At 41.4% G+C, this 27,266-nt stretch overlaps 1 protein-coding gene across 4 annotated transcripts in view; it reads left to right on the top strand.

Annotated features, from left to right (window-relative positions):
* sema5a (sema domain, seven thrombospondin repeats (type 1 and type 1-like), transmembrane domain (TM) and short cytoplasmic domain, (semaphorin) 5A) overlaps positions 1-27,266 on the top strand; it is a 231,904-nt gene that overhangs the window by 57,167 nt on the left and 147,471 nt on the right. For all 4 annotated transcript variants that reach the window (XM_073054249.1, XM_073054250.1, XM_073054252.1 and 1 more), the window contains one exon: positions 20,281-20,498. In XM_073054249.1, coding sequence (XP_072910350.1) covers positions 20,345-20,498 — 154 coding nt within the window. In that variant the 5' untranslated portion in view covers positions 20,281-20,344. The remainder of the gene's footprint in view (positions 1-20,280; positions 20,499-27,266) is intronic.

The following is a 27,266-nucleotide window of genomic DNA, read 5'->3' as shown; positions in this document are numbered from 1 at the left end:
GAACCTGGGTTGTTGTTACTGTAAAGCGTCGTACTAACCATTGCGCTACTGTGCTGCCCCAAATGTGAGCAGAGATGGCGTTTAAGTGTGAAGTGTTGCACTTGGACAAGTCAAATACAAGTTGGAAGTATAAAGTAAGTAAATAGCAGGACCTTAGGAGCATTGATGGTACAAATTGCTGGCTCCCTATAAATAACAATACAAGTAGTTAGAATGGTAAAGAGGATGTAAACCATACTTGTCTCCATTGGTTTAGTGTTGTGTATATAAGCTGTGAAATAATGTTGGAGTTGCATAGAAGTTTAGTTAGGCCTTATTTGGAGCATTGTGTACAATTCTAATCACCTCGTTGCAGGAAGGGTACAACAAATAACATGGAGAAGTACAGCACTGGGCAGGCCATTAGCTCAACACATATCAGTTCGTACTCAATGTCATCATCCTCTGCCTGAGTATCATCCATATGCCTTCATCACTTCATATTCATGTGTCTATGTAAAAGTCTCTAAAACTACATCCAACTACCCTTAGTAACCCATACCAGACCCCTACCATTCTGTTTAAAAAAAACTTGCTTCTCATGTTGCCTTTAAACATTTTGCACCCTTTAAAAGAATATCCTTTGGCGTTTGACATTTCTACCCTGGAGCAGAAGATTCTGACTACCCTAGCAATGCCTCTCAGAATTAGGCTACATCCACGCTACACCGAATAAGTCCGTAACCGAAGCTTTTTCTCTTCATTTTTACAATTCGTCCATGCTAAAATGGTGTTTTCGTCCCCCGAAACTGGAGATTTTCAGAAACGCTCTCCAGGGTGTATAATTTTGAAAATGGCGCTTGGCCAGAGCAGTGTGAATGGGGTAACCAGAGAAATCTAAAAATGCTGTCATGACATGCCGGAACAGATGGTGATGGCAGCACAACATTTCATTGTTTTCTTGAACGCAACCTAACCACTTAGAACAGACGGCAACGAAACTGAAGCCAGAAGAGTTAGAAAAGTGCTCACCAAATACTTTGACCCATAACTTACTGAATAAATAAGTATACTCACTTTGCCCTGTTTTCTGTCCTTGCTCGTATGAAGGTGGTTTCTCTATTTATACAAGTACTTCTCTGACAATAGATGTGTAACAGCCTAATGTAACATTGTATGGAAATACAAGATAATACTGGTGCAGACATGTTTTATACATTTAATGAGGGGCTTTATTAATGCAACAGAGTTTGTCAGTTTTTCATTGTTCGTCATCAGCCGGGTCATACTGTCTGTGAACTCCCTGTCGGTTGCCTCCGTACGCTCCAGTATTTGTTTTTTTTTACTTTGAGGTCCTCCTGTGCAAGAGTCAACAGCTGTCCATCCTTTAAGTTTTTCTAGTCTGTAATTGAACAAACACGCACCGTCTTTCACAGCGAGATTCGACACCAAACATGTCGCTTGTTTTCGATAGATGTGTCCTGTGCATGCGCAGTAGGAGGAGATTCGCTGAAATCTTTGTTTCAATGTGGACAGAGATATTTTTAAAAACGCGTAGTGTGGACACCTTATTGTTTTTATGCGAAACCTGCTTTTTCAAAATTATTTGGTTTAGTGTGGACGTAGCCTCAGTTCTTCCGTCAACCTCCAGTGGTTTAGGAAGAACAACCCAAATTTGTCCAACCATTCCTGACAGCTCATGCCCTCTAATCTAGGCAGTATCCTGGTGTGCCCGGCCTTACCGTCTCCACATCCTTCCTATAATGGGGCGACCAGAACAGCATGTGATGCTTCAGGTGCAGTCTGATTAAAGTTTTGTATCGCAGCAGCATGGCTTCCCCACTCTTGTACTCAGCACTCCTCCAATGAAGGCAAGCATGCCATACGCCTCCTTGACCACCTTATTCACTTACATAGCTGCATTCAGTGAACTATGGACCCTGGACCGCAAGATCCCTCTGTACCTCAGTGGCATTAAAGGGTCTACCATTAACTATATACTTCTTTCATTTGACCACCCAAAGTGCAACACCTCACACTTGCCTAGATTAAAATCTGCCACTCCTCTGACCATACCTGTAACTGATCTATATTCAGCTGTATTCTTTGGTTGCCTTTACACTGCCCACAACTCCAACTAACTTGGCGTTATCTGTAAGTTTGCTAATCCACCCACCTACATTTTCATCTATATCTATACTGTATATGACAAACAACAGCTGTCCCAGCACAGATCCTTGTGGAAAGTAACCGGTCACAGACCTCCAGCCAGAATAACAGCCTTCCACCCCAAACCCTGTCCTCAATGGGTAGCCAGTTCTGAATCCCTGGATCCCATCCATCGTTATTTTCTGAACCAACTACCATGAGGGTTCTTATCAAATATCTTACTAAAGGCAATATAGATAATGTCCACTGCCTTGCCCTCATCAAGTTACTTTGTAACTTCAGAAACAAAAACCCCTCAGTTTGTAAGGCATGACCTGCCTGGAAAAAGTCATGCTGACTTTGCTGAGCAAGTCATCCCTTTCAAAAAAAAAATCCATTCCTCAATGTTCTCTCCAATAGCTTCCCTACTGCTGACATGAGACTTACAGGCCTATAACTACCTGGATTATTTTGTTTTCCTTATTTCAACAAAGGCACATCATTTTCTACTCCCAAGTCCTCAAGGACCCTGTCTGTTGCTAGTGAGGACACAAAGATCTTTGTCAAAGCCCCAGCAATCTCCACACATACTTCCTTCAATATTCTCGGATACACACTATGCATCAGGCTCTAGAGACTTGTCCACTGTAATGCTTTTCAGAAGATTCAGTCCTACCTTTTCAATTTTAAAAAAGTCCCTGCACATTAGCATGGCCCACTCTAGCTTCACTATCCTCCAGATCTTTCCCCTTGGTAAATACAGTTGGCCCTCCTTATCCGCGAGTTCTGCATGCGCGGATCAATAAAACCCTGAAGTGCTCTTCCAGAATTTGTTGTTCAAGCATTGTTCACCTCGTGTCTTTTTCATTTGCTATTTTGTTCCTGTGAGAAAATGGCTCCTAAAAAGCAATTAGGTTGTCAAAGCAATTCCTCAAAGGCTATCTCTCGCCAAGAAAGTAGAAATATTAAATGGCCAAATTATATGTGAAAAAGCACTTAGTCTCTATGAGCACTACTGTGATGGGGTTGATGGGAGTGAGAGAAAAGAGTTTAAGGCTAGTAAGCAATGGCTGGCTGGCTATGTGAAGCGCTACAGTCTCAAGAACGTAAAGATCACGGGAGAATCGGCATCGGCTAATGCTGAGGCCGCAGCAGTGTTCCCAGAGGAGCTGTAATTCTGTAATTCTGAAGTTTCAATGTTAACACTTGAAGATCCTCAGCCCTCAACCTCCACAGTTCCTGACTTTAGTATTATTGAGCCTCCTCCAAAGCATCCTTATTCCCTAAACAAGACAGTGTAACAACTATTTACGTAGCATTTGCATTGTATTAGGTGTTATAAGTTCTGTAATCTAGAGATGATTAAAAGTTTTACTCGTTGTTTGATCATTGTTTGCCTCGCGTCTCGTTCGTTCGCTGCTTGTGTTGTGAGCGAGAGGGACATGTACAGTTTCTTGTCAATATTCCCTAAACATTACAGTATTTACATTTAAATATATTTACATTTACATAGCATTTATAGTGTATTAGGTATTATAAGTAATCTAGAGATGATTCAAAGTATACAGGAGGATGTACGTAGGTTATATGCAAATACTATGCCATTTTATATAAGGGACTTGAGCATCCATGCTTTTTTGGTATCCACGGGAGGTCCTGGAACCAATCCCTCGTGGATGAGGGCCGACTGTAATGACAGAAAGTACTCATTTAGTGCCTTAACCTTTTGCTGGGACTCCTTTTAATTATCCTCTTTTTCAAGTCAAGTCACTTTTTATTGTCATTTCGACCATAACTGCTGGTACAGTACACAGTAAAAATGAGACAACATTTTTCAGGACCATGGTGCTACATGAAATAATACAAAAACTACACCGAACTACGTAAAACAACACAAAAACTACACTAGACTACAGCCTACCCAGGACTGCATAAAGTGCACAAAACAGTGCAGGCATTACACTAAGTAATAAAGAAGACAGTAGGCACAGTAGAGGGCAGTAAGTTGGTGTCAGTCCAGACTCTGGGTATTGAGGAGTCCGATGGTCTGGGGGAAGAAACTGTTACATAGTCTGGTCGTGAGAGCACAAATGCTTCGGTGCCTTTTCCCAGATGGCAGGAGGGAGAAGAGTTTGTATGAGGGATGCATGGGGTCCTTCATAATGCTGTTTGCTTTGCGGATGCAGTGTAAATATCTGTAATGGCGGGAAGAGAGATCCCGATGATCTTCTCAGCTGACCTCACTATCCGCTGCAGGGTCTTGCGATCCGAGATGGTACAATTTCCGAACTGGGCAGTGATGCAACTGCTCAGGATGCTCTCAATACAACCTCTGTAGAATGTGATGAGGATGGGGGGGTGGGAGATGGACTTTCCTCAGCCTTCGCAGAAAGTAGAGACACTACTGGGCTTTCTTTGCTATGGAGCTGGTGTTGAGGGACCAGGTGAAATTCTCCGCCTGGTGAACATCAAGAAATTTGGTGCTCTTAATGATCTCTACCGAGGAGCTGTCGATGTTCAGCGTAGAGTGGTCACTCCGTGCCCTCCTGAAGTCAACAACCATCTCTTTTGTTTTGTTCATATTCAGAGACAGGTTGTTGGCTCTGCACCAGTCCGTTAGCCGCTGCACCTCCTCTCTATATGCTGACTTGTTGTTCTAGCTGATGAGACCCACCATGGTTGTGTCATTGGCGAACTTGATGATGTGGTTCGAGCTGTGTGTTGCAGCACAGTTATGGGTCAGTAGAGTGAACAGCAGTGGACTGAGCATACAGCTCTGGGGGTCCCCCGTGTCCAGTGTGATGGTGTTGGAGATGCTGCTCCCGATCCGGACTGACTGAGGTCTCCCAGTCAGGAAGTCTAGTATTCAGTTACAGAAGGCGGTGTTCAGGGCCAGTAGGCTCAGCTTTCCAATCAGTTTCTGAGGAATGATTGTGTTGAATGCTGAACTGAAGTCTATGAACAGCATTCGAATGTACGTGTCTTTTTTGTCCAGGTGTGTTAGGGCCAGGTGGAGGGTGATGGCAATGGCGTTATCTGGTAAACAGTTGGGACGGTACATGAATTGCAGGGGCTCCAGTAAGTATAAAATGCCTGGGATTGTCCTTGATCCTGCTCACTGAGGACACTTCACAGTCAAATTGTAAAGGGATTTGGAGGATTCGGGAAGGGTGCAAAAGGTATTCACCAGAGTGTTGCCTGGATTGGAGGGTACTGGTTATAAAGAGAGGTTGCCAGTGAAGATTGTGCTGGTGAGACATGGCAACACTTTACTGGCAGCAAACAAAACTAAGTATTCTATTAATTATACTTTTTCTGGACTACGATGACTGCAACTCACAGCCTGTAATTTCTGTTTGGGAGTTGTGCTTTCGAACCGTCTGTAGGACTTGGCATTTTTTTGAAGAATCCTGAGGGATTCAGCAAACTGGACTCTTGAGAATGCAGCTATGGCCACGGTGACCATTGCTGGAGCTGATGTGGGGCTGGATCGAAGTGGAGGCACCCAGGCCTGAGAGGAGAAACGAACGGATGTTTGGCTGATTTTGAGCTCCATGTCAGTTTAAAAGTTAAAGACGTTGAGGCCCAAGGTGGAAGTCAAACCATGTTCAGCTCACTACTCCATGTGGGTTTCTAGCTTCAGTGCTGGACTGGCTCTGTTGCTGTAGCCTGCAACCATTGGTGTTTGTCTCAGCACTGGCTGAACCTGGCTCTGTGGCTGTAGTCTGCATCCAGCAGCCATTGGGCTCCTGTGTTGGTTTCACTCAGCCTCAGTGATGAACCAACTCCGTAGTGGTGGCCTGCTCCGTTGGGCTCCAGTACCGATTTCACTCAGCCTCAGGCTCCGTAGCGGTGGTCTCACTTCAGAGACTGCGATTCATGTCCTATGTATTATTTGTTTTCTTTTTTACATCGTTTACACAATTTGTTCTTTTTTTTGCACATTGGGTGTTTGATGGACTTTGTTGTATGTTTTGTTTTAATGGGTTCTGTTGTGTTTTTTTTGTTTTGTGGCTGTTGCAAGAAAGCAAATCTTAAGGTTGTATATGGTATACAAACTTTGATAATAAATGTACTTATAACTTTGACAAATTGGATTATTTTATCTGAGCATTGGAGTCTGAGGAGCAGACTAATAGAAGTATATAAATCAATAAAAAATATAGATATGGTAGATATTCAGAGTCTTTCTCCCACGGTAAAAATACCAAATACTAGAGGACATTGCTTTATGGTGTAAGGGAGAAACTTTAAAGGAGATATGCAAGGGAAGTTTTTAACACAGTGAGTGTTAATTGCCTGGAATGTGTTATTACTGGAAGTGGTTAGAATCTTTTGAATTTAAGATTTATTTAGACAAGCACTTCAACAGGCAGGCAGGGGGTAGAGGGATAAGGACTATATGCAGGCAGATGGGATTATGTTGGATTGGCATCATTGTTGGCACACATATCATGGACTTGAAAGGTTTGTTTCTATACTGTACTGTCCAATGTTCAAATCTACAGGCTCTCATGCAAATCCCTGAGATAAAGCTCTTTGGATTGCCCTCATAACAGTCTAGGTGACTGCTTTTGAGTTGGTAGACTGGACCATGTTCAAAGACTCATCAGCCAGCCTAGATGAGTGTGCCACCACTGTCAGGCATTTTTCAGCAAATGTATGCCAAAAAGGACAATCCAGGTGTTCCCAAACCAGAAACCGTGGATGAAATAGGCGAACCACTCAGGACTGAAGTCTAGAACTGCAGTGTTCAAACTCTGACCTTTAAAAGAAATTGAGATATCGCCTCCATAAAGTTCTCAAGGATGCCAAGATACACCACCAGTCCAAATAAAGTCCCAGACTAGCTGTCAGTTGTGGCAGGGCTCACATGTGCTACAAAATTAGGTCATTCAAGATCACCAATTGTGTGCCTCTTCCCAATGAGCTTAATGCATTCTACGCACACTTTGAAGAGAAAGTAATTGGAATGTCATCGCCCACCTGAGCAGCCTTCAATATACCCGACCCACAGTCACCTTTGTGGATGTAAGACCAGTCTGCTGGAGAGTGAGCCCACAGAAACCATCTGGTCTGGGAGGAGTTCCTGTCCATGTCTTTAAATCCTATGCTGATCAGCTGGTGGGGATGTTTGCAGATGTTTCTTACCTCTCCAGGCTTCAGTCTGAGGTTCCCACCTGTTGTATGAAGACCGTCATTGTCCCAGTACCTAAGAGGCAGAAAAAGGGTAATGTGCCTCAGTGACTACTGCCTGGTGGTTCTGACATCCTCCATCATGAAATGTTTTAAGAAGCTGGTCATGGCACATGTCACTCCAATCTCTCATGCAACCTCAACTCACTGCAATTCACCTACCACCAAAACAACTCTGCAGTGGACATAATCTTCCTGGCCCTACACTCGTCTCTGGAGCATCTGGATGGTAAAGACACCTCTGTTAGTGTCACGGTCCTGACTGTTAATTCTCCATTTTCTTCTAATTCCCTTTGATAATGCCACAGTTCCGACCGTTAATTCCCCATTTTCTCTTAATTCCCTTTGATGATGGCACACCTGGTTTTCATCAAGACCTGCAGCATAAGAACCCCGACTTTGCACCCACTAGTTGCCAGATCGTTAGTTTTGCCAGTGTGGTAATTAACGCTTCTCGGCTGCTTGGGATTGTGTGTCCTAAGTTTTGCTTCAGTACTGAGATTTGTCTGTGAAACTCAGTCTCTCCGTGTCAAGATCAGTTTTCTAAGTTCTACTCCAGTTTCGAGGTTTACCTGTGAAACCCCGTCTCTCTGTGTCAAGGCAAATTCTGCCTGTCTCCTGCATTCCTGCTCTCCCTCCTGTTTGCCATCCAACGCTCACACCCGCATCTGCATCCTAACTAAATCTCCGTGCCGGTGTCCAGTGCATGGGTTTGCCTCATTCGTTGCAACAGTTAGACAATTATTTCTTGACTACAGTTCCACCCTCAATACTATAATTCCAAGCAAACTCATGTCCGATCTCCTAGACCTGACACTCAACAGCTTCCTTTTTAACTGGATCCTTGTCTTACTGACCAATAGACTGCATCCAGTCCAGACAGGCAGTAACACCTCTGACTCGATTATCATCAAAACTCGTTCCCCACAAGGCTGCATCGTCAGACCCACTGTTCCACTTGTAAATCTGTGTCCAGATTCTGCTCTAACTCCATCTGCAAGTTTGAAGTTCAAATTCAAGTTTTTTGTCATCTGACTGTACATATATAAACCAAATGACACAACATTCCTCCAGAACACAGTGCACCCACAAAACATATATCACACGCAGCCCATAAAACAAAATGTTACCACAAATAAGTTAATAAGTAAAATTCAAAATACATGTAGTGAGCAGCATAGGTAAACAGTAAACAGATTGCTGACCCAGTAACGAGACCTCAGTGGTGGCAGGGTATTCATTAGTCTCACAGTCTGAAGGAAGAAGTTGTCACCCAGTCTGGCAGTCCTAGTCCTGATGTTCCTGTCGCTCCTTCCTGATGATGGTGTGTCAAAGAGATTGTGAGATGTGTGGCAGGGATCCTTAACAATGCTTTAGGCCCTTTGTATACAACACTTCCAGTAAATGTCACAAATGGGGGAGACCCTATTGTTCCTCATGGTGGTCTTCAGACAATGATACAGCCGCCCAGATGCCACTCCTGTAGAAAGTTGTTAGAAAGGGGCTGGGGAGCCTTGCATGCCTCAATGTCCTCAGAAAGACTAGATGCTACTATGCCTCTTGACTAATGAGGTATTGTGGGTCCAGGTTAGATCGCCCGTTATGTGCACACCAAGAAACTTTGTGCTCTTCACTCTCTCCACGGCAGAGTCATTGTCATGCAATGGAGAGTAGCTGACCTATGCTTTTTTGAAGGCTACAGTCATCTCTTTTGTCTTGTCCAAGTTGCTATTCTCACACCATCCAGCAAGCCTCTTTACCTCCTCTCAGTATGCTGACTCATCGTTTTTGCTGATGAGACCGACCACTGTTGTATAATCAGTGAACATGATGTCGCAGACCTAGGGGTGGTGGGGGGCACCAGTGCTCAGCATGATGAAGCTTGAGATGTTGCTCAATGATTTTGAGCTGCTTGCAGAGGATACCATATCTCAAACAATGATTTGGAGTATATGAAGGAGATAGAATCTAGTGACATGATGTCATGACACCAACCTTTCCCTCAATGTCAGGGTAAAAGGAGCTGGTCATACTTACCTTGTACGACCTCAGTGCATTGTTGTAATGAATTGATCTGCATGAATGAGATGCGAGATGAGTTTTTCACTGTACCTCTGTACGTATGATAATAAACTAATTTACAGTTTAATATGACTTTAAATCTGTTAGCTAAAGCAATAAAATCATGATGTATCTTTTAATTTTATGCAAATATTGTAATGTGACAGAATTAACTTTATGAGTAGTTGCTCTGACTAAGCCAGTATTGAATCTATACATGCTTGACAATGAATACACAAACATAATCTGCACTGGTGCATTTGTTAGAAAGTCTCACCAGCCAGCTTTTGAAATATGAATATTTAAACTAATTAATTTATTGATTTAAATTTCTAAATAATGCTAAAATGCCCCAATTTAAGTCATAATTCATATATTTAGCAGAGAAACAGTCTGTTCAACCCATCATGTTCATGCTGGCTTTCAAGTCTCCATTTAACTCCATTTTCAGCACTTGACCCACAACCTTCCAGGCTTTAGCAATTAAAGTACTCACGTCGATAGTTTCTAGAGGAAAAATACAGTCTACCCCATCTCTTAACTGCTTGAGCTCAGGTAATGCCCTATTACCTGCACAGCTCAGTCTCTTCCTTTCCATAGTGTGTTTATCAATATTACATGCAGTAGTCTAGTTGTGGTCTAACTAATAAGTTGTGGCATAGTCATTCTGCTTTTGTATTGTATTCCCTCAGCTAACGAGGGCAAGTATCCTGTATGCTCCCTTTACCACATTGCCTACCGTTGATGTTGCTTCAGTAATCTGTAAACTTGTACACCAAGATCTCTCTGTTCCTTAATACTCTCTATGGCCTTACTATTGAATGTGCTTGTCCTAGATTCATGAGCCCAAAGTTCATAATATTATAGTTTTATGATTAAATTCCACACTGATTTTACCCAATTATCAATATCATACCAATTGATGAAATACAGTATCCTATTGTGAGCAGCTAAAGAAATCAGATCACTATACTTTGGAGCTGTGAAGAATGAGGAGTAATATTTTTGAAATGTGCAAAATCCTATTGGACATAACAGAGCAGATGTTGAAGTGTTTCAATGAGGTGACAGACCCTTGAATGAGGTGACATAGTTTCAAATTAAGGAGGTAATTTTTTAAAAACTGAGATGTGAAGGAACATCTTCTCAATGAGGATGGTGAATCTTTGGAATTTTCTACCCTGAAGAGTTATGGAGACTGGATCATTGAGGGTTTTAAAGAGGAAATAGATTTTTTTTGAAAGATGGAGAGTTCTGGGGAACTGACAAGAAGAGGAACTGAGGCCTGGAACAGATCAGCCATCATCACAAGAATGGTGGAATAGACTTGAGGGGCCGAGTGGCTTATTTCTTCTGTTTTATTCATATGTTAACAATCTGGTTTCCTTTGATTTCCTGTGCCTCTAAATAGCCCACCAAAGACTAATCTTCAAGGTCACCAAATGCAACTAATATTTAAAGCAAAATATTCCTTGTAAACTGGAGGCTTAGAGTGAATCCCTTAGTTGCCAAGTTGCAAACAGATCTTCCAAATTGACTGTTGCAATGCGCCCATGCGATTTACAGAAGGAATTCTACTGGCAAGGCAGGCAGCCTGACATTGATGTCTTTACTCGGGTATACTGCCGTCTTATATCAAGGATGTTAATGAAGTGTGAGGACCAACTTCCATCGAGCTCTTGGTTCAACTTGCTGGTTGTACAGCATTAATATTTGGACCTGCAATTTTTTTCCAGGCTTATCTCTAGACCAAAATCTTTGAATCATATGACGTCAGAATTTTAAAATGTTAAAACTTTAAAAACCTGTGTATGTTGGACAAAGGCAACATGTATGATGATTGTTTTGAGAGTGCACCATAATTGGCTACACAATAATTTACATAAGGTCATATACAGTTGTACTTAGCACTACAATAAAATATTCTTCCTGTCCATATGGTCCCTTCTGGCAAGGTGATGCTGCAAGTTAGTTTTGTAGCAGGATGCAGGTCCTTTCAAAGGTCTTTGTGATCAGTGATTAGTCTTAGAATTTTTCCATTTGAGCCATCACGGGGTTGGCTTTTGTCGGCTGTAATACTGAATTCACTAAGCTGTGTTTTGGTATAGGCAATAATGCATGCAGTTGTTAAATCTGGAGATATTAATAATTGTTCCCTGTGCTTTCAAGAGTTTGTGGCTAATATTGCTACAAGACTAAACAGAAAATGCCATTCAGCCACCAGCAATCTTATATATCAACTGTGTTAAAATATGTAAGGAGGCATATAATATTTGACTGTAGTATAAAATTACATTTTAAATTGAAAGAAGCGGAGTATATGAGCATAGATTACAAGAGGTCCATGCTTAACAAAAATAAGCTACAATCTTACTCAATACATCAATTTTTTAATTTGACATTACTGTTATTTTTGGCCCAGCAGAGTAGTTCACTGCTTAATACTGTAGTTAGTATAAATAATAAGCATTTCTTCCATAGATGTTCTATCCTTGAAAATCCAGTCTGCCATTCAACATTCCCAAATTTCTCTTTCCTGATGTTTCCTCTTACTTGTGGATTTGATCAAATTTTTCTCTTGGCCAGCAGCCCTAGTTGTGTGTCACCCATTCAATGCAGCCTAAAATTTTTCCAGTGACTTTACATTATACACTAATTGTTAAATGTGGTTTTGAATATTACCTACTTTATTAATTCTTCAACTGCAAATGATTTTTTTAGTAATCTGATGTTTAGCCCCTAGTCCCAACTATAAAAACTTGCATTCTTTTATAGAGAGGAATCAGAGAAAATGGAAGATAATTTTAAAAACTAAGCATCACAGCAAGAACTTGCTTGAATGCAACTAAGGAAGATGAAGGAGAAAATACATTTTTTAATAGTAATTGAATAAACAAATAGAAGAAGCTGTAGTTCAGAATGGCATCTTCTGAATTAATTATATTTTGTTCAGAAAGCATTAAGAATGTTCAGAACCAAACAAAAAGAGGCACCGAAGTAGAAATAAAGAATTAAGATGACAAGAAAGACATAAAGAATTGGGCAATGATTAACATGATATATCCTTGCCCACAAAGAGCTCGAAGATTTACTATATTCAAGGGTGCAAAAACTTTAAATACCTTTCTTATTCTTTTATCAGATTTTCTCCTCAATCACATTGCCACTTCATATTAGATTTCTATTTTTGATATCGCTTAGCAGTATTGTCTGGAAATTATTGCCAATGTAATGTTTGTTGTGCATTGCAATTGAGTCTCATCAGAACTTTCAAGCACACGAGCTCCATTTCAGTAGACACTGCATGGGCGAGGGAGGCTCCTGACATACGTAATGATGTTTTATAGCATACAAGCCACAACTGATGTCATTAAAGCAATTTTGTACTGTGCACACATGAAGGACTTGTTTGTGATTCTTCAGTGCATTTATTCTAAAGAACTATGGTTGTATGGTTCTAACTCTAGTTACTTGAGTCATCTTCCTGAACTTCTTTCATTCTCCTCCCTAATCATCATTGCTGCACCAATATTCTTAGCAGCTTCCCTCAAGCCTTCTGCTTTATCGTTTCTCCTACCACAATGTGCCATCTTTACCCCATTGTTGAGATAGGAGAAGCGATATTTTACCCACCCTGCTTCCACACTCTTTCTCCAAATCAATGTTTATGATTTTGCTTTGCTTCTCCTCCCTCCTGTCGGCATGGTTGGAGATCAGAGAGGAATGGTCTTGTGCATGATTACGTGTGGATTAACATTAATGGAATCAAAATGCAGGGTTGATTGCAGACACTGAGCATAAAACCTCTCCCCCCCCCCCCCCCCCACATCCCGTCTAAAGAACACTGTTACTAAATGGATAATCCGTTTAGGGTTATTTGTGTCATAGACGAAGTTACTAGAAAAGAGTGGTAACACACACAAAATCCTGGTGGAACGCAGCAGGCCAGGCAGCATCTATAGGAAGAAGCACTGTCGATGTTTTGGGCCGAGACCCTTTGTCAGGACTGATGAAAAGAGTGGTATATGGGTTAACTAGATTCATTAGTTCTCAAAACTGGAGCATTTGGAAAATGTGCAGCTATCTCCACATCTAGCCATTGAATCATTTTTACTTAGTAACATTTCAAAAGGTTGGTAAAGCGACTGTTAAATAATCACTGCTGGTGAAAGTGTATGCCTTGTGCAGAAGACTTTAGGGTCTATTGTGAATACTTGTAAATGGGTATCTTTTAAATGCATGATTGCCATTGTTAACTGGAAGCAGCAGATGTTTAATGGCTATCAATCTAAGCAATACATTTTATACTCCACTGTTTCTTGTTGAGTGACCTGTGATGAGACTACATACTCTATTGCCTGAGGGAAAAGAAATGTTATTCTTGCAGGTCACATTTATAATTGATTAGCTGAAGGATCTTGCATATTTTGTAGGATAGGCAAGGAAGAGAAAAATTAAATTTCTTGTGATTTGAAATGGTGGGCAGGAGTATTTATACAATTTTGTAACAATTTCTTCTGATGTGTGTGTCAGACAGAAAAGTTTATTAGAGCTTTTCATCTTCCATCACGTCCATAGCACTGAAACCGGCTGCAGTGCCTAATGAGCTTTTCCATTTGCTGCTTTCATCTAACTCATTCGTATATTTTTCCGTTCTCTCTCCTGGCCTATCGAGTTTCCCCTTTTAGTACCATTTGCTGTTTAACTTGTTAATTCACATTCCTACTTTTTGTCAGGAAACAAGCAGAATAGAGAAATGGAGTTAATGTTTCGGCTAAATGGCCTTTCATTAAACCTGGCTATGATTAATGCTTCCATATCCATGGATCTCTGATCTATCCCATTTTAGTTATTATTTTCTCTGGCGTATGTGGTTTGTTGGTACTTCCTGTCAAAATGTATCAATATTGAAAGTTGTATTTTATTAAAACATTCTGCAGGTTTAATAACACCTTGTATTTTGTTGCATTCATCATGTGTATTCAGTCCAACTCCTAATATTTTATTGTCTACAAAGTTAGAGGTTTTTTCTCCCAATTCACATTGTTCGTGAAAATTGTAACCAGACATGCCCTCTACATCAGCTTCTACAGAGCACCATTTAATGGAGGCAAGAGACTGCCGAAGCTGAAACAAAGATACAAATTGAGTATTAATGCTACTCAAAACAACCAACTGGGTTCCTTAGCATTTTGTTTTGAGCACCCTTAATACCTTTTTCCAGTGTGAAGAACTTAATCATATTCTGCTTTCTGTTTTGTAACTAACCTGTGCTTAATTCAACTATTTGGCCCCTTGCTTCATGTGCTAACCCTAGTTGTGAATGTTCAATACGATCGCTTGTTAAAGGCTTAAATCCAAATGTATTTTATACATTGCTCTTATCTACTCTTCCTGTTCAGTATGATTGATTAAGCACAGCTTTTCTGTTTTTTTAAAATCTGTACTGGGATGACTCATTTTTTTGGCCTGTGATATCTAAACTTTTATCTTTTCTGTCAGCAATGTTAAGTCTGCAGTTTTCTACACTTTATCTTTCTTTTTAAAGAAAAAAAACTTGAGCTGTTGTTTTACTGTTATCTGTTTAATACAGGTGTCTCCCGTTTTTTGAATGTTTGCTTTACGTCAACTCGTTGTTACGAAAAACCTACATTAGTTACCTGTTTTTGCTAACAGAAGGTGTTTTCACTGTTACGAAAAAAAAAGCAGTGCGCGCCGAGCAGCCAAGTTCCTCCCCCAGAACTGCAGTCTAGCTGGCATTGCTTAAACACGTGCCTGTGAGCATCTGTGCTTTATGTCGATTTATTTTGTGCATCCGTTAGCAAGATGAGTTCTAAGGTATCAGAAAAGACTAAAAGAGCGCATAAGGGTGTTACACTTAGCGTAAAACTAGACATAATTAAGCGTTTCGATCGTGGTGAACAAAGTAAGGCCATAGTTTGGCTAAGAGTTTGTGGAAGTTGACGAAGATGATGTTGAAGAGGTTTTGGCATCCCATGACCAAGAACTGAGAGATGAAGAGCTGATGAAGAGGAAAGGATAACAATTGAAGCTGAACACAGTAGCGAATGGCCCAAAAGTGAAGACGTCCAGGAACTGAACGGGAAGCAATTGCATGAGATTTTTGCTGCGATTGACAACACTGCAATGATTGCAGAAAAATATGACTTTAATTTTGAAAGGGTATGTAGGTTTAGGGCATATTTGCAGGATGGTTTGAGTGCTTACAACGAGCTATGATAGAAAAATGCGTGAGGCGAAGCAGTCAAGCGTACTGTCAGTTTTCAAGCTTTCCACATCAGCCACAGCAGACGACAAACCTCGACCTTCGATATTGAGGTAGGCAGACATAGAAGAAGGTGACCTGCTTGCCCTGATGGAAACAGACGACGATGAGATGATACCCCAGTCTCCTCTACCTCCCACCACCCCAACCTCCGATAACTCAGCCTAACACACCATCATCAGTGTGCTTGCTCTCTTCTCGATTCCGGTAAGTGAAACTACACTGTACATACATTATTTCTACTTTATATAGGCTGTGTATTTTTGTGTTATTTGGTAGATTCATAGCTTAAAGGTTACTGGAAGAGTGCTTCTGCCGGGAGCACTTGTGCCATGTGGTTTTGCCGTGAGTATTTCTGCCGGGAGCACTTGCGCCATGTGTTTTTGCCGTGAGTATTTCTGCCGAGAGCACTTGTGCCATGTGGTTTTGCTGTGAGTATTTCTGCCGAGAGCACTTGTGCCATGTGGTTTTGCCGTGAGTATTTCTGCCGGGAGCACTTGCGCCATGTGTTTTTGCCGTGAGTATTTCTGCCGAGAGCACTTGCATGAGGTTTTCACTGCAGTGGACAGTGCTGCAATAATTACAGGAAAGTATTCCTACATTATATAGGCTGTGTATTTATCAGATCATTCCTGCTTTTACTATACGTTACTGTTATTTTAGGTTTTATGTGTTTTTTGGCATGATTTGGTAGGTTATTTTTTGGATCTGCGAACGCTCACAAGTTTTTCCCATGTAAATAAATGATAATTTCTTCTTTACGACATTCCGGCTTACGAACCGTTTCATAGGAATGCTCTACCTTCGAATAGCTTTTGCTACTCTAAATTATTCACGTGGACTGATGCTTTACTAATTCCCTCAAACTGGACAAAACCTTAGAAATACAGGGGAAAATGTGTCTTTATAAATGGAAGCAGCACACACAAAATGCTGGTGGAACGCAGCAGGCCAGGCAGCATCTATAGGAAGAAGTACAGCCGATGTTTCGGGCCGACACCCTTCATCAGGACTCAGGATTCGGCCCGAAATGTCGACTGTACTTCTTCCTATAGATGCTGCCTTGCCTGCTGTGTTCCAGCAGCATTTTGTGTGTGTGTTGCTTGAATTTTCAGCATCTGCAGATTTCCTCGTGTTTGCGCCTTTATAAATGGACATGTGTGTAATAGGTGTGAATAGTGTTTGGATCTGGGCTTGGAGAGAAAACCTTCAAGTATTTTCCTTTTTTTAAAAAAAAGCCTCCAGCTTGCTGAAAAGGCAAGTTATGAACAAACCATGTTAGAAATATTCATTGTGCAGTTAGAATCTGCAGAGACCAGCAAAGGTGGTGGTTTAGGTTCAGATTCATTGTCAGAACCTGAAGATGTTGCAGATGAACAATATTTAAGAAGCAATAGAACAAAGGAAAGAGGAAGGGACAAATGCAAAGAAATATAATTATCAAATTAGTGGGACTTCAATTAAATTAATTAAATGTCTGATATGACATATTAAATAATGGTAGAGGGCTTTTTATGATAATGTGAAGCACTTGAGAACAAGTAAACAGCTATTATTTCTTTTTCAACTTTATGGAAGTAAAAATCACTTTTTTTGGAGTGGTGCATGATAATTGTTATTCTGTGTGACCTGAAAAGTTTGACTGGGCACTTGTTCTTCCTGTCTAAATGTATCAATTTCATGATTTCTGTGATAGGGCGGATGGCATGGGATCATTTCACAATCCAACATTCCCATTAAAACTGGAGGGCTGAAATGTGTGAGTGAATCACTTGCATCTTTGGGCTTTTTTTGACTGGCACTAAAGTGACCTCCATCAGCACTTCCCAATTCCTGTCTAATTCCTGTGCTTCCCTCTCTTTATTGTCCATTTTCAGCCCCCCTCCAGCTTCTGATTTCCCTAAAATGTCCACATCTATTTCCTGGCATCTCGTTTCCATCATTATCCCTTCCTTCTCAGACAACGATCCATTCTCCCAGTCCTGACGGAACCATTCCAGTCTCTGCTTGTGCACCCCCACCTCTCAGATGATGATCTCTATGTGTTCAAAGGGCCTGTGAGAAACCACCTTCTCCAAACTTATGGAGAAGAGGCTTGGGGAACATAGTTTTATCCAGTGAGCCAGTGACCAAAGCAATTGTTGACCCATTACACCTATGCCATAGTAAAATTCCCCAAATGGGTTCATAGATATTGTTGTTGACTACAGAGACAGGCACTCTGCCAATCATTCCATGCCAATCACCTTGCTTATCTATACCTGCCCACAGTAATTCCCTCCATGCCTGGCTCATTCAAGTACCTGTCCATATGCCTCTTTGAATATTGTTACTGTTCTTGCCTCCACCTCCTCCTCTGCCAGCTTATTCCAGATACCTCAGTTTCCCTTTAACCATCTCCCCCTCACCTTAAACCATGCCCTCTCATTTTAGACATCCCCCCCATGGACTACAGTCTCTGTTTTCCCCTATCATGTTGCCTCTCTGTCACCTTTGCACCAGGGAAAACAGACCTAACCTATCCACTTTCTCCTTGTATCCAAGCCCCCCTCCCCCAATCTGGGCAACTGATTTTTATTTTATTCAGCTAATGAATAGGAAGCTTTATGAGAAAAACCTTGATTTCTGAGCTCAACATTGTTCCACAATTCGCCCTGGGGATTTTCTCTTCTCCCTAACCCTTTGCTCCTTCTGACCTTCTTGCTTGATTGAAATTTAAGTCAACCTGGAAATGCCACAGGACTGAAGGAAATGCATAATCAGGATCTCTTCAGTAACGAAGCAAAAATACATAGTATAAAATGCATAGTATGGTGCAATGTATATTTGCAGATAATTTACTGAAGAAGAAAGCTCTCAAATTTCAGTCATCATTTTAGAATGGAGGTTGATTTTAAAACTTCCAAGCGTTTTTCTTGTGCAGAGGTTTTATGCTAGGTAATTGAAATGAAAGTACATTCAAATACTCTGGCGTTTAATATGGTGACTACATCGATTCAGTAAATATTAGCTACATGACTTTGGATCAATGCTATATCTGATTTGTACTCTTGTGTTTGCAGCACTAAATTGAAAACTGATTGTCAGTTCAAAGATTTTGATTAGTGAGTCTCCAAGATTGTGTTAACCACAGAGGAGCTGAACTTGAAACAAACCCTTTTGAGGGAGATTCATTTTGCAGAGCATAGTCACTGAGACCTAGGAAATTCAGCAACTTGTTAGTAGGTTGGTGTGTTTCAATATCTTTATAGTGTCAGCAACTGACAATGATTTTAAAAAAGTCATGTCAGAAAAGTTGAGTGGAAATGCATCTTGTGTAAACTTCAGGCATCTCCTAAGGGATCCTACCATCAAACACATCTTTATCCCTGCTGCCCCCCCACCTCCACTTTCTGCAAGGATTGTTCCCTCTATGATTCCCTTATCCATTCGTCCCTCCCCACTAATTTCCCTCCTGGAACTTATCCCTGCAAGTGGCCTAAGTGCTACATCTGTCCATACACCGCCTCCCTCACCTCCATTCAGTGCCCTAAACAGTTCTTCCAGGTGAGGCAACACTTCGCCTGTGAATCTGTAGGGTCACCTATTGTGTCCGGTGCTCCCAATGCAGCCTTCGCTTCGTCAAGCACCTCTGCACCATCTGCCACAAGCGGAATTCCCAATGGCCAACCATTTTACTTACAATTCCCATTCCTGTTCCAACATGTCCATGGTTTCCTCTTGTGCTGAGATGAGGCCACCCTCAGGGTGGTGGAGCAACAAGTTGTATTCTGCCTGGGTACCCTCTATTTCTCCTTTTGCTAAACAAATTTCCCCCCCTCTCCCCATTCCCCACTCTGACCTTTTAGTTCCACCCACCTGCTTATTACTTCCCCTTGGGTCCCCTCCTCCTTCCCTTTCTTCTATGGTCCATTCTCCTCTCCGATCAGAATCTTTGTTCTCCAGTCCATGACCTTTCCCATCTTCTTGGCTTCAGCTATCACCATTCTAATTAGCCTCTTTCCCGTCCCCCACCATTTTATTCTGGCATCTTCCCCTTCATTCTCAGTCCTGAAGAAGGGTCTTGGCCCAAAACATCTCTGTGGATGTTGCCTGACCCGCTGAGTTCCTCTAGCATTTTGCGGGTGTTCATTTGGATTTCCAGCATCTGCAGGCTTTCTTGTGTTTGTGTAAAATAAAATGTGAGTCAAAATCAAGTCGGCTCCAGGTAGATGGAATATACAGCTGCACCAGCCTTATTAAAAATGACAACTTTACCAGGAGTGCTAGCCTGATTAATTTTGTTAAAACTTTCTGCACTTGTAAGTTTTACAAACAAAAATAGAAAGTGAAATGAACAGTGGAGCAAACAAGCCTATCTAAAGGTAGACTCGCATGGAAACTTTGGAGGTACAACTGAAGAACAGATTCTGCTGGTTGCACGTTATTGAGAGGATAAGTGAAATTGTCATTCTTGTGTAAAAGGAGACAATTTGTTTCAAAGCTATCAGAGGAAACTTATATAACAAATATAGCTGTATTGTTCAGAATCTGACACAAAACTTTTATTCAGTAAAACAGCTTGTATGTGAAATGACTTGGATCTCATTGTTGTTTACATTTTATTATAGGTCTCCCCAGATGCACACAGAAAAGGAGTAAAGCGAGTGGGGAGAGACCATTGCCAGGCATACCATGGCTCCTGTAAAGAGCAATCGATTCTGGATACTTGTGGTTGGCATTCAAGGTCTCTTTGAGCTTGTGGGGGGAGTTAGGAGCAGTAGGTTATCTGCTTCAGTGGAACATGTAGACTGTCAGCGAGCAGAGCATCCTGTTATAACGCACAGAGGTAAGCACACAATAGAATTAATCATATTGTTTTACATAACATTGGGAATTTTTAATATGTCATTTGTCATTTGTTTGCTAATTGATGGAACTAAACCATTTAATGAACTGAAGAGGCAGAATTTATGATTTAAACCATCTGAGCAGTAATTCTTTCACCATGGATGTCTGGAATTGTTGCCTGATTTACATAACTAGGCAGGGTTGGATCTCTGGGCCATCATCTCTCCTTTCATTTGACCTCAGCTGGGTTCAGTAGATGGCATTACAGTAGGATGTTTTGGCTGTAAGATGCTGCTGCAAACTTCAGTTTTGCATTTTTGTGAATTAAGCTATGATTCCAAAGCTTGGATGCCAGAATCAAGGCAGAATTTGGATGGTTGGTGGTCATGGGCCTAATTGGGACTCGTGCAATGTTAGGGTAGGAATGTGGGGTGTAGGGGGCGGGGAAGAAGATCTGGTTCTATGCTGTGGTCTTTTGGGTGAACATGATGATCAAAATCTGAATATTGGTGGGTTGGGGTGTGGAAGAGGACCAGGGACTGTCCTGTGGATTGTCCTAGGTTGTGGATGGGTAATGGAGAATGGGACCTGTGCAGTGAGTTTGAGGGTTAAGTAACAAGGATCAGGTCATGCAAGAGTTGAACTTAAGAGTTTGGGATGGGAAAGAGGATCATGCTCTGTACTGTAGTGGACTTGGATTGATCTACGGGAGGATTAAGAATTAGATAATGATGCTGTTGGGTGGGGGGGGGGGGTGCGATTGAATGGAATTGGAACCCAAGTAATGTCCAAGCTTTGTAAGTGAGGTGGGATAGGAAGGAAATCATGACCCATGTTGTGATTTGGTTACAAGGGATGAGGAAAGAGGATGAGGGTCAATGCTGTGGTTTGATGGGAATGGATAGAAGGATCAGGCTGTGATGAGGTCAGGAAAGTCCAGAGTACAGTCATCCCTTGGTATCTGCAGGGGGATTGGTTCCAGGACTGCCCGCGGATACCAAAATCCGCAGATGTTCAAGTCCCTTATATAAAATGGCATAGTATTTGTATATAACCTATGCACATCCTCCTGTATACTTTAAATCATCTTGAGATTATTTATAATACCTAATACAATGTAAAATGCTGTGTAAGTAGTTGTTATACTATATTGTTTAGGGAATAATGACAAGGAAGAAAAGTCTGTAAATGTTCAGTACAGACATAACCATCGTAGCTCTTCTGGGAACGCTGATGCTGCCTCGGCATCAGCCAATGACAATTCTCCCATGATCTTTAAGTTCTTGAGGCTGTAGTGCTTTACATAACTAGCCAGCCATCCCTTACTAGCCTTAAACTCCTTCCTCTCACTCACAACACAAGTAGTGAATGAACGAGACGCGAGGCGAACAATATTCAAACAGCGAGTGCTGGAGAGAGACAGAGGATCTGTGAAATGGCGGGAGACTACAGCAGGGTATGCCTACACATCACTTCATTCACGTGGATTCAGCGTAGTGCTCGGCGTGCAGTAAATTCAAGTTTTGTTTTTTGGAACTTTCTGGAACTTTTTTTTGAATGTGTTCGATCCCTGGTTGGTTGAATCCGTGGATGCGGAACCCGCGGATATGGAGGGTCGACTGTACTTAGATGACTTTCCAGAGTGACTGGAGATCTGGTAACAAAGCTCAATTCTAAAAGTGGAAGTATTTAATTTTTTATTTTTTTATTATTTAATAAAATAATTCATGGCAGATGTTTGTTATATAGCACAGAGACAGAGAACATTATCCCATAGTTAAAATTTTCCTGTATGCCTCCTCTTTTATGTTGCCTTGTTCTATTTTCCCTGCAGCATTTCTTTGATATTTCCACATTCAAGGATGTGAATTACTGAGAGAATGTGTGAAAATGATTAAGAAGACATCTCAGATCCATATGTGTAAAGAATTAATATGTAAAAGTTTTTGATTTACAGGTCTTCATTTTAAAAAATTCTATTCCCTGTTATTGCTAAATTACATCAATGATCAACCCTCTAATTCTGACATTTTATAAATCTTCCTGGGATGTAAATCCTGTGTTAAGTTTTGAGTCCTAGCCAGGTAGATCTGACTTGTAGTCTCTTCAATGTAGAAGAATAATGGGCGATCCAACTAAGAGCTTTGTCAAAGAATGTAATAGATTATAGAGAAAGAATCTGCTTCCTCTGAAGGTGTCAAAAACAACTTTAAGATTAAAGGTAGGTATTCTGTGACAATTTCAGCATGGAGGTAGTCTGGAACTCTTGAAACACTCTTGAGGTCAATTGAAAGTCAAAGCTGAAATGAACAGCTTTCAATTAAGGGAGGGGTCTGATTAGGTCAGCTGTGCTCTGATTGAATGATGGAACAGACAGTTCTTGTTCTTGTCCACCTTTTCATATTGGATGTCAGACCACTGCAAAATGATGCTGGAGAGGTAAGAATAGAGAACAAAAAAAATGTCGGACAAACTTAATAAGTATTTCTGTGTCAGTTTTCACAGTGGAAGACAGCATCAGTAATCAAAAAATTTAAGAGTGTTTGGGGGGGGGGGCAGAAGTGAGTGTAGTTGCTACTATTAAGGAGAAGGTACTGGCGAAGCTGAATGTCAGAAGGTAGATAAGCCACCTAGACCAGGTGAACAACACTCCAAGGTTCTTAAAGAGGTGGTCGAAGATGAGGAGGCATTAGTAATGGTCTTTCAAGAATCAGTAGAATTGGAACCCATGTAACGTCCAAGCCTTGTAGTGAGGAAGGTGATCACGACCCACATTGTGCTGGGGTTGCAAGGGATGAGGAAAGAGAATTCTGGAATGGTCTGGAGGACAGAAAATTGCAAATGTTACTCCACTTTTGTCTCCTTCCCTTCTTAAAAAGACAGGAAATTATGTGCTAGTTAGCCTGAATTCATGGTTGACAAGTACGAGATTTCAGGATTCTTGGAGATGCATGATAAAATAGGCCGAAGTCAGCAGAGTTTCCAAAAAGGGAACTCTTGCTTGATGGAACTCTTGTTGGAACTCTTTGAAGAAATAACAGGCTGTATAGATGAGGGGAAGTTAGTGGAGGTTGTTTACTTAGATTTTTGAAGGCCTTTGACAAGATGCCGCACTTGAGGCTGCTAAGCAAGGTAAGAGGCCATGGTAATTACAAGAAAGATACTAGTGTGGACAAAAGATTGACTGACTGGCAGAAGACAAAGAGTGGGAATAAAAGGGACCTTTTCTGTTTGGCTGCCAGTGACCACTGGTGTTCACAAGTGTGATGTTGGGACCACTAATTTCCACATTATATGTCAATGAATTGAATGACAGAATTGATCAGTGTTAAAGAAGGAAAATAGAATGTTAGCCTTCATTTTGAGAGGACTAGAATATAAAAGCAACAATATAATGCTGAGGCTTTATAAGGTATTGGTCAGGCTGCACTTGGTGTATTGTGAGCAGTTTTGGACCATTTATCTGAGAAAGAATGTGCTGGCATGGGGGAGGGTCCAGAGGAGGTTTATGAGAATGATTCTGGGAATGATGTGAGTTTTATGTATGAGGAGCAATTGGCACTTGGGTCAGTACACACTGGAGTTTAGAGGGATGAGTGGGGGGAAATCTTATTGAAACAGAATACTGTACTGTAAGGCCTAGATAGAGTGGACATGGAGCGGATATTTCCAGTAGTGAAAAGGGTCTAGGACCAGGGGCACACCTTCTAAATAGAAAGTCTTCTCGTTAGAACAGAGATGAGGAATTTCCTTAGAGATTGGTAAATGAGTAGAGATCATTGTCAAAGACGCCTGTGGGAATACTTAAAGTGAAGGTTGGTTTCTTGATTAGTAAGGACATTAGTGGTAACAGGGAGAAGGCAGGTGAAGGAGGTTGAGAGGGAAAATAAATCAGCCATGATCAAATGGTGGAGCAAGCCTAAAGGGTTAAATGGCCTTATTCTTCCTATATCTTGTGGTCTCTTGTAACCGCTTGCGTTATACTTCAGTGCGATCAGCTTTGTTGGCCTTGGGGTTATTGTGCCCCTCAATCCAACCCATCCCCTGACATCTTCCTGCTCAATTTATTCAGTTGTTGATACCTGTGCCTTTTAGCTCTTCACTCAGTTCAAAGTTCAAAGTAAATTTATTATCAATGTACGTATATGTCACCATATACTACCCTGTGATTCATTTTCTTGTGTGCATACTCAATAAATCCATAATAGAATATTAACTATAAAAGAGTCAATGTAAGGCCTCAAACTGGGCGTTCACCTAAACTGTGCAAGTACAAAAAGAAATAAATAATAATAAAATATCAAGCACATGAGATTAGGAGTCCTTGAAAGTGAGCCCATAGGAACATTATAATGATGGGGCAAGTGAAGTTGAGTTAAGTTATCTCTTTTGGTTCAGGAGCCTGATGATTGACAGGTGTCACGCAGGTGGGAAACTGCTAGAAAATTCAGCAGTCTAATGAACAAGGAGGCAATAAAAAGAGAGAGTGAGAGAGAGAGAGAGAGAGAGAGAGAGAGAGAGAGAGAGGGAGGGAGAGTACGGTGCCAGCTGAGACACGAGCTGGGAAGTCGCCATGGTAACAGCTCAGAGTGGTTGAGCTAACGGATGGTTGGAATTTTTTATGGAATATAAAAGTTGAGGCGTTGGTCTGATAACGGCAGAGGAGATACGACATGGGAGAAGTGCGGAAGCTACCCGAGAAACCACTGGTGGAGTTTAAGACCACCACGAGGGTGGAGGCCACGGACCGATTAGTTTCGACCCGTGATCACCAGTGCAGGTAAGAGCTTGCCTGTGGGGGGCTGCTGGTGGTGAACCCGTGCTGTGGGTTAGTAGACCGTTCCCTAGAAGGGGCTCTGTCCATCTGTGATTCTAAAGACTTTGGAAGTAAGAACAACTAAAGCTGTCAACTTAAACAACAACTCAATTAACCCTCTCTGTCTCTCTCTCTCCATCAATTCAACTCGACGCAACACAAAGTGAACTGAAATGCTTAAACTTACCTGATACCATAAGACTGATATCTACCTCCGGAACTATTATCTTTGTATCCACACACACATATTTATGGAGATAAATATATATATATATATATATATATATATGTATATATAATAGTTTATAACCTGTATCATATTATCCAGTTTTAATTATATTAATTTGTAGTAGTAATAAATATAGTCTTAATTTATAGTAAACCAGACTCCAGGTGTGTTCCAGGTGTGTTGAAAAGGCTGGTCCTTTTCAACTTGTCATGGGATTCGTGACACAGGTAATAACTATTTCTGAGCCTGCTGCTGTGACTCCTGAGGCTGCTGTCCCTCCTGCCCGATGGTAGCAGTGAGAAGAAAGCATGACCTGGGTGGTGGGGGTCCCTGATGATGGAAGCTGCTTTCCTACGACAGTACTTTATGTAGATGTGCTCAATGATGCGGAGGGTTTTACTGTTGATGCACTGGCCTTTCCATTTTGTTTTGTAGTATTTAATGTTCAAGGGCATTGGTGTTTCCATACTAGACTGTGATGCAGTCAGTCAATATACTCTCAAGCGTAGAAACATAGAAAACTTACAGCACAATACAGGCTCTTTGGCCCACGATGCTGTGCCGAACATGTACTTACTTTAGAAATTACCTTGGGTTACTAATAGTCTTCTGTTTTTCTAAGCTCCATTTATCTATTCAGGAGTCTCTTAAAAGACCATATTGTATCAGCTTCCACCACAGTCACTGGCAGCCCATTCCATGCACTCACAACTCTCTGCATCCCCGACATCTCCTCTGTACCTGCTTCCAAGTACCTTAAAACTTGTGCTCTCACGTGCTAGCCATTTCAGCCCTGGGATAAAGCCTCTGACTATCTACACGATCAATGCCTCTCATCATCTTATACACCTAATCTCATCATTTTATGCATCTATGTAAGATCGTCAAGTTTTAGATGCCATGCCAAAACATCGCAAACTCTTAAGGAGGTAGAGGCACTGCTGTGCTTTCTTCATAATTGCATTTATGTGCTGGTTCAGGACAGGTCTTCCGAAATGATAACACAGAAGAATTCAAAACTGCTGACCCTCCTCACCTCTGATCCTCCAAAGAGGACTGGCTCGTGGATGTCTGGTTTCCTTCTCCTGAAGCCAGTAGTCTGCTTCTTGGTCTTGGTGACATTGACTGAGAGGTTGTTGTTGTGGCATCACTCAGCCAGATTTTCAACCCCCCTCCTATATGCTGATTCATCACCACCTTTGATTTGGCCAATGACAGTGATGTGGACAGCAACTTGTACATGGCGTTGAAGCTGTGCTTAGCCACATAGTCATAAGTGCAAAGTGAGTAGAGAACGGGACTAATCACACAGCCTTTTGGTGCATCTGTGCTGATGGAGATTGTGGAGGAGATGTTGTTGCCAATTTGAACTGACTGGAGTCTGCAAGTTAGGAAACTGAAGATCCAATTGCACAAAAAGGTATTGAGGCCAAGTCTTGAAGCTTATTGATTAGTTTTGAGGATATGATAGTAATGAATGCCGAGCTGTAGTCGATGAAGTGCATCCTGATGTATGTATCTTTGCCACCCAGATGTTCCAGGGTTGAGTGAAGAGCCAGTGAGATGGCATCTGCTGTGAATCTGTTGTGCTGGTAGGAAAATTGGAGCAGATTCAAGTTGTTTCTCAGGCTGGAGTTGATAAGTTTCATCACTAACATCTCAAAAAAAAACTTCTCACTGTGGATGTAAGTACTACTGGATGATAGTCATTGAAGCAGGCT

The sequence above is a fragment of the Hemitrygon akajei genome, chromosome 8, assembly GCF_048418815.1.
Source record: "Hemitrygon akajei chromosome 8, sHemAka1.3, whole genome shotgun sequence".
Taxonomy (NCBI): Eukaryota; Metazoa; Chordata; class Chondrichthyes; order Myliobatiformes; family Dasyatidae; genus Hemitrygon; species Hemitrygon akajei.
This window is presented reverse-complemented; position numbering and strand designations above follow the sequence as displayed.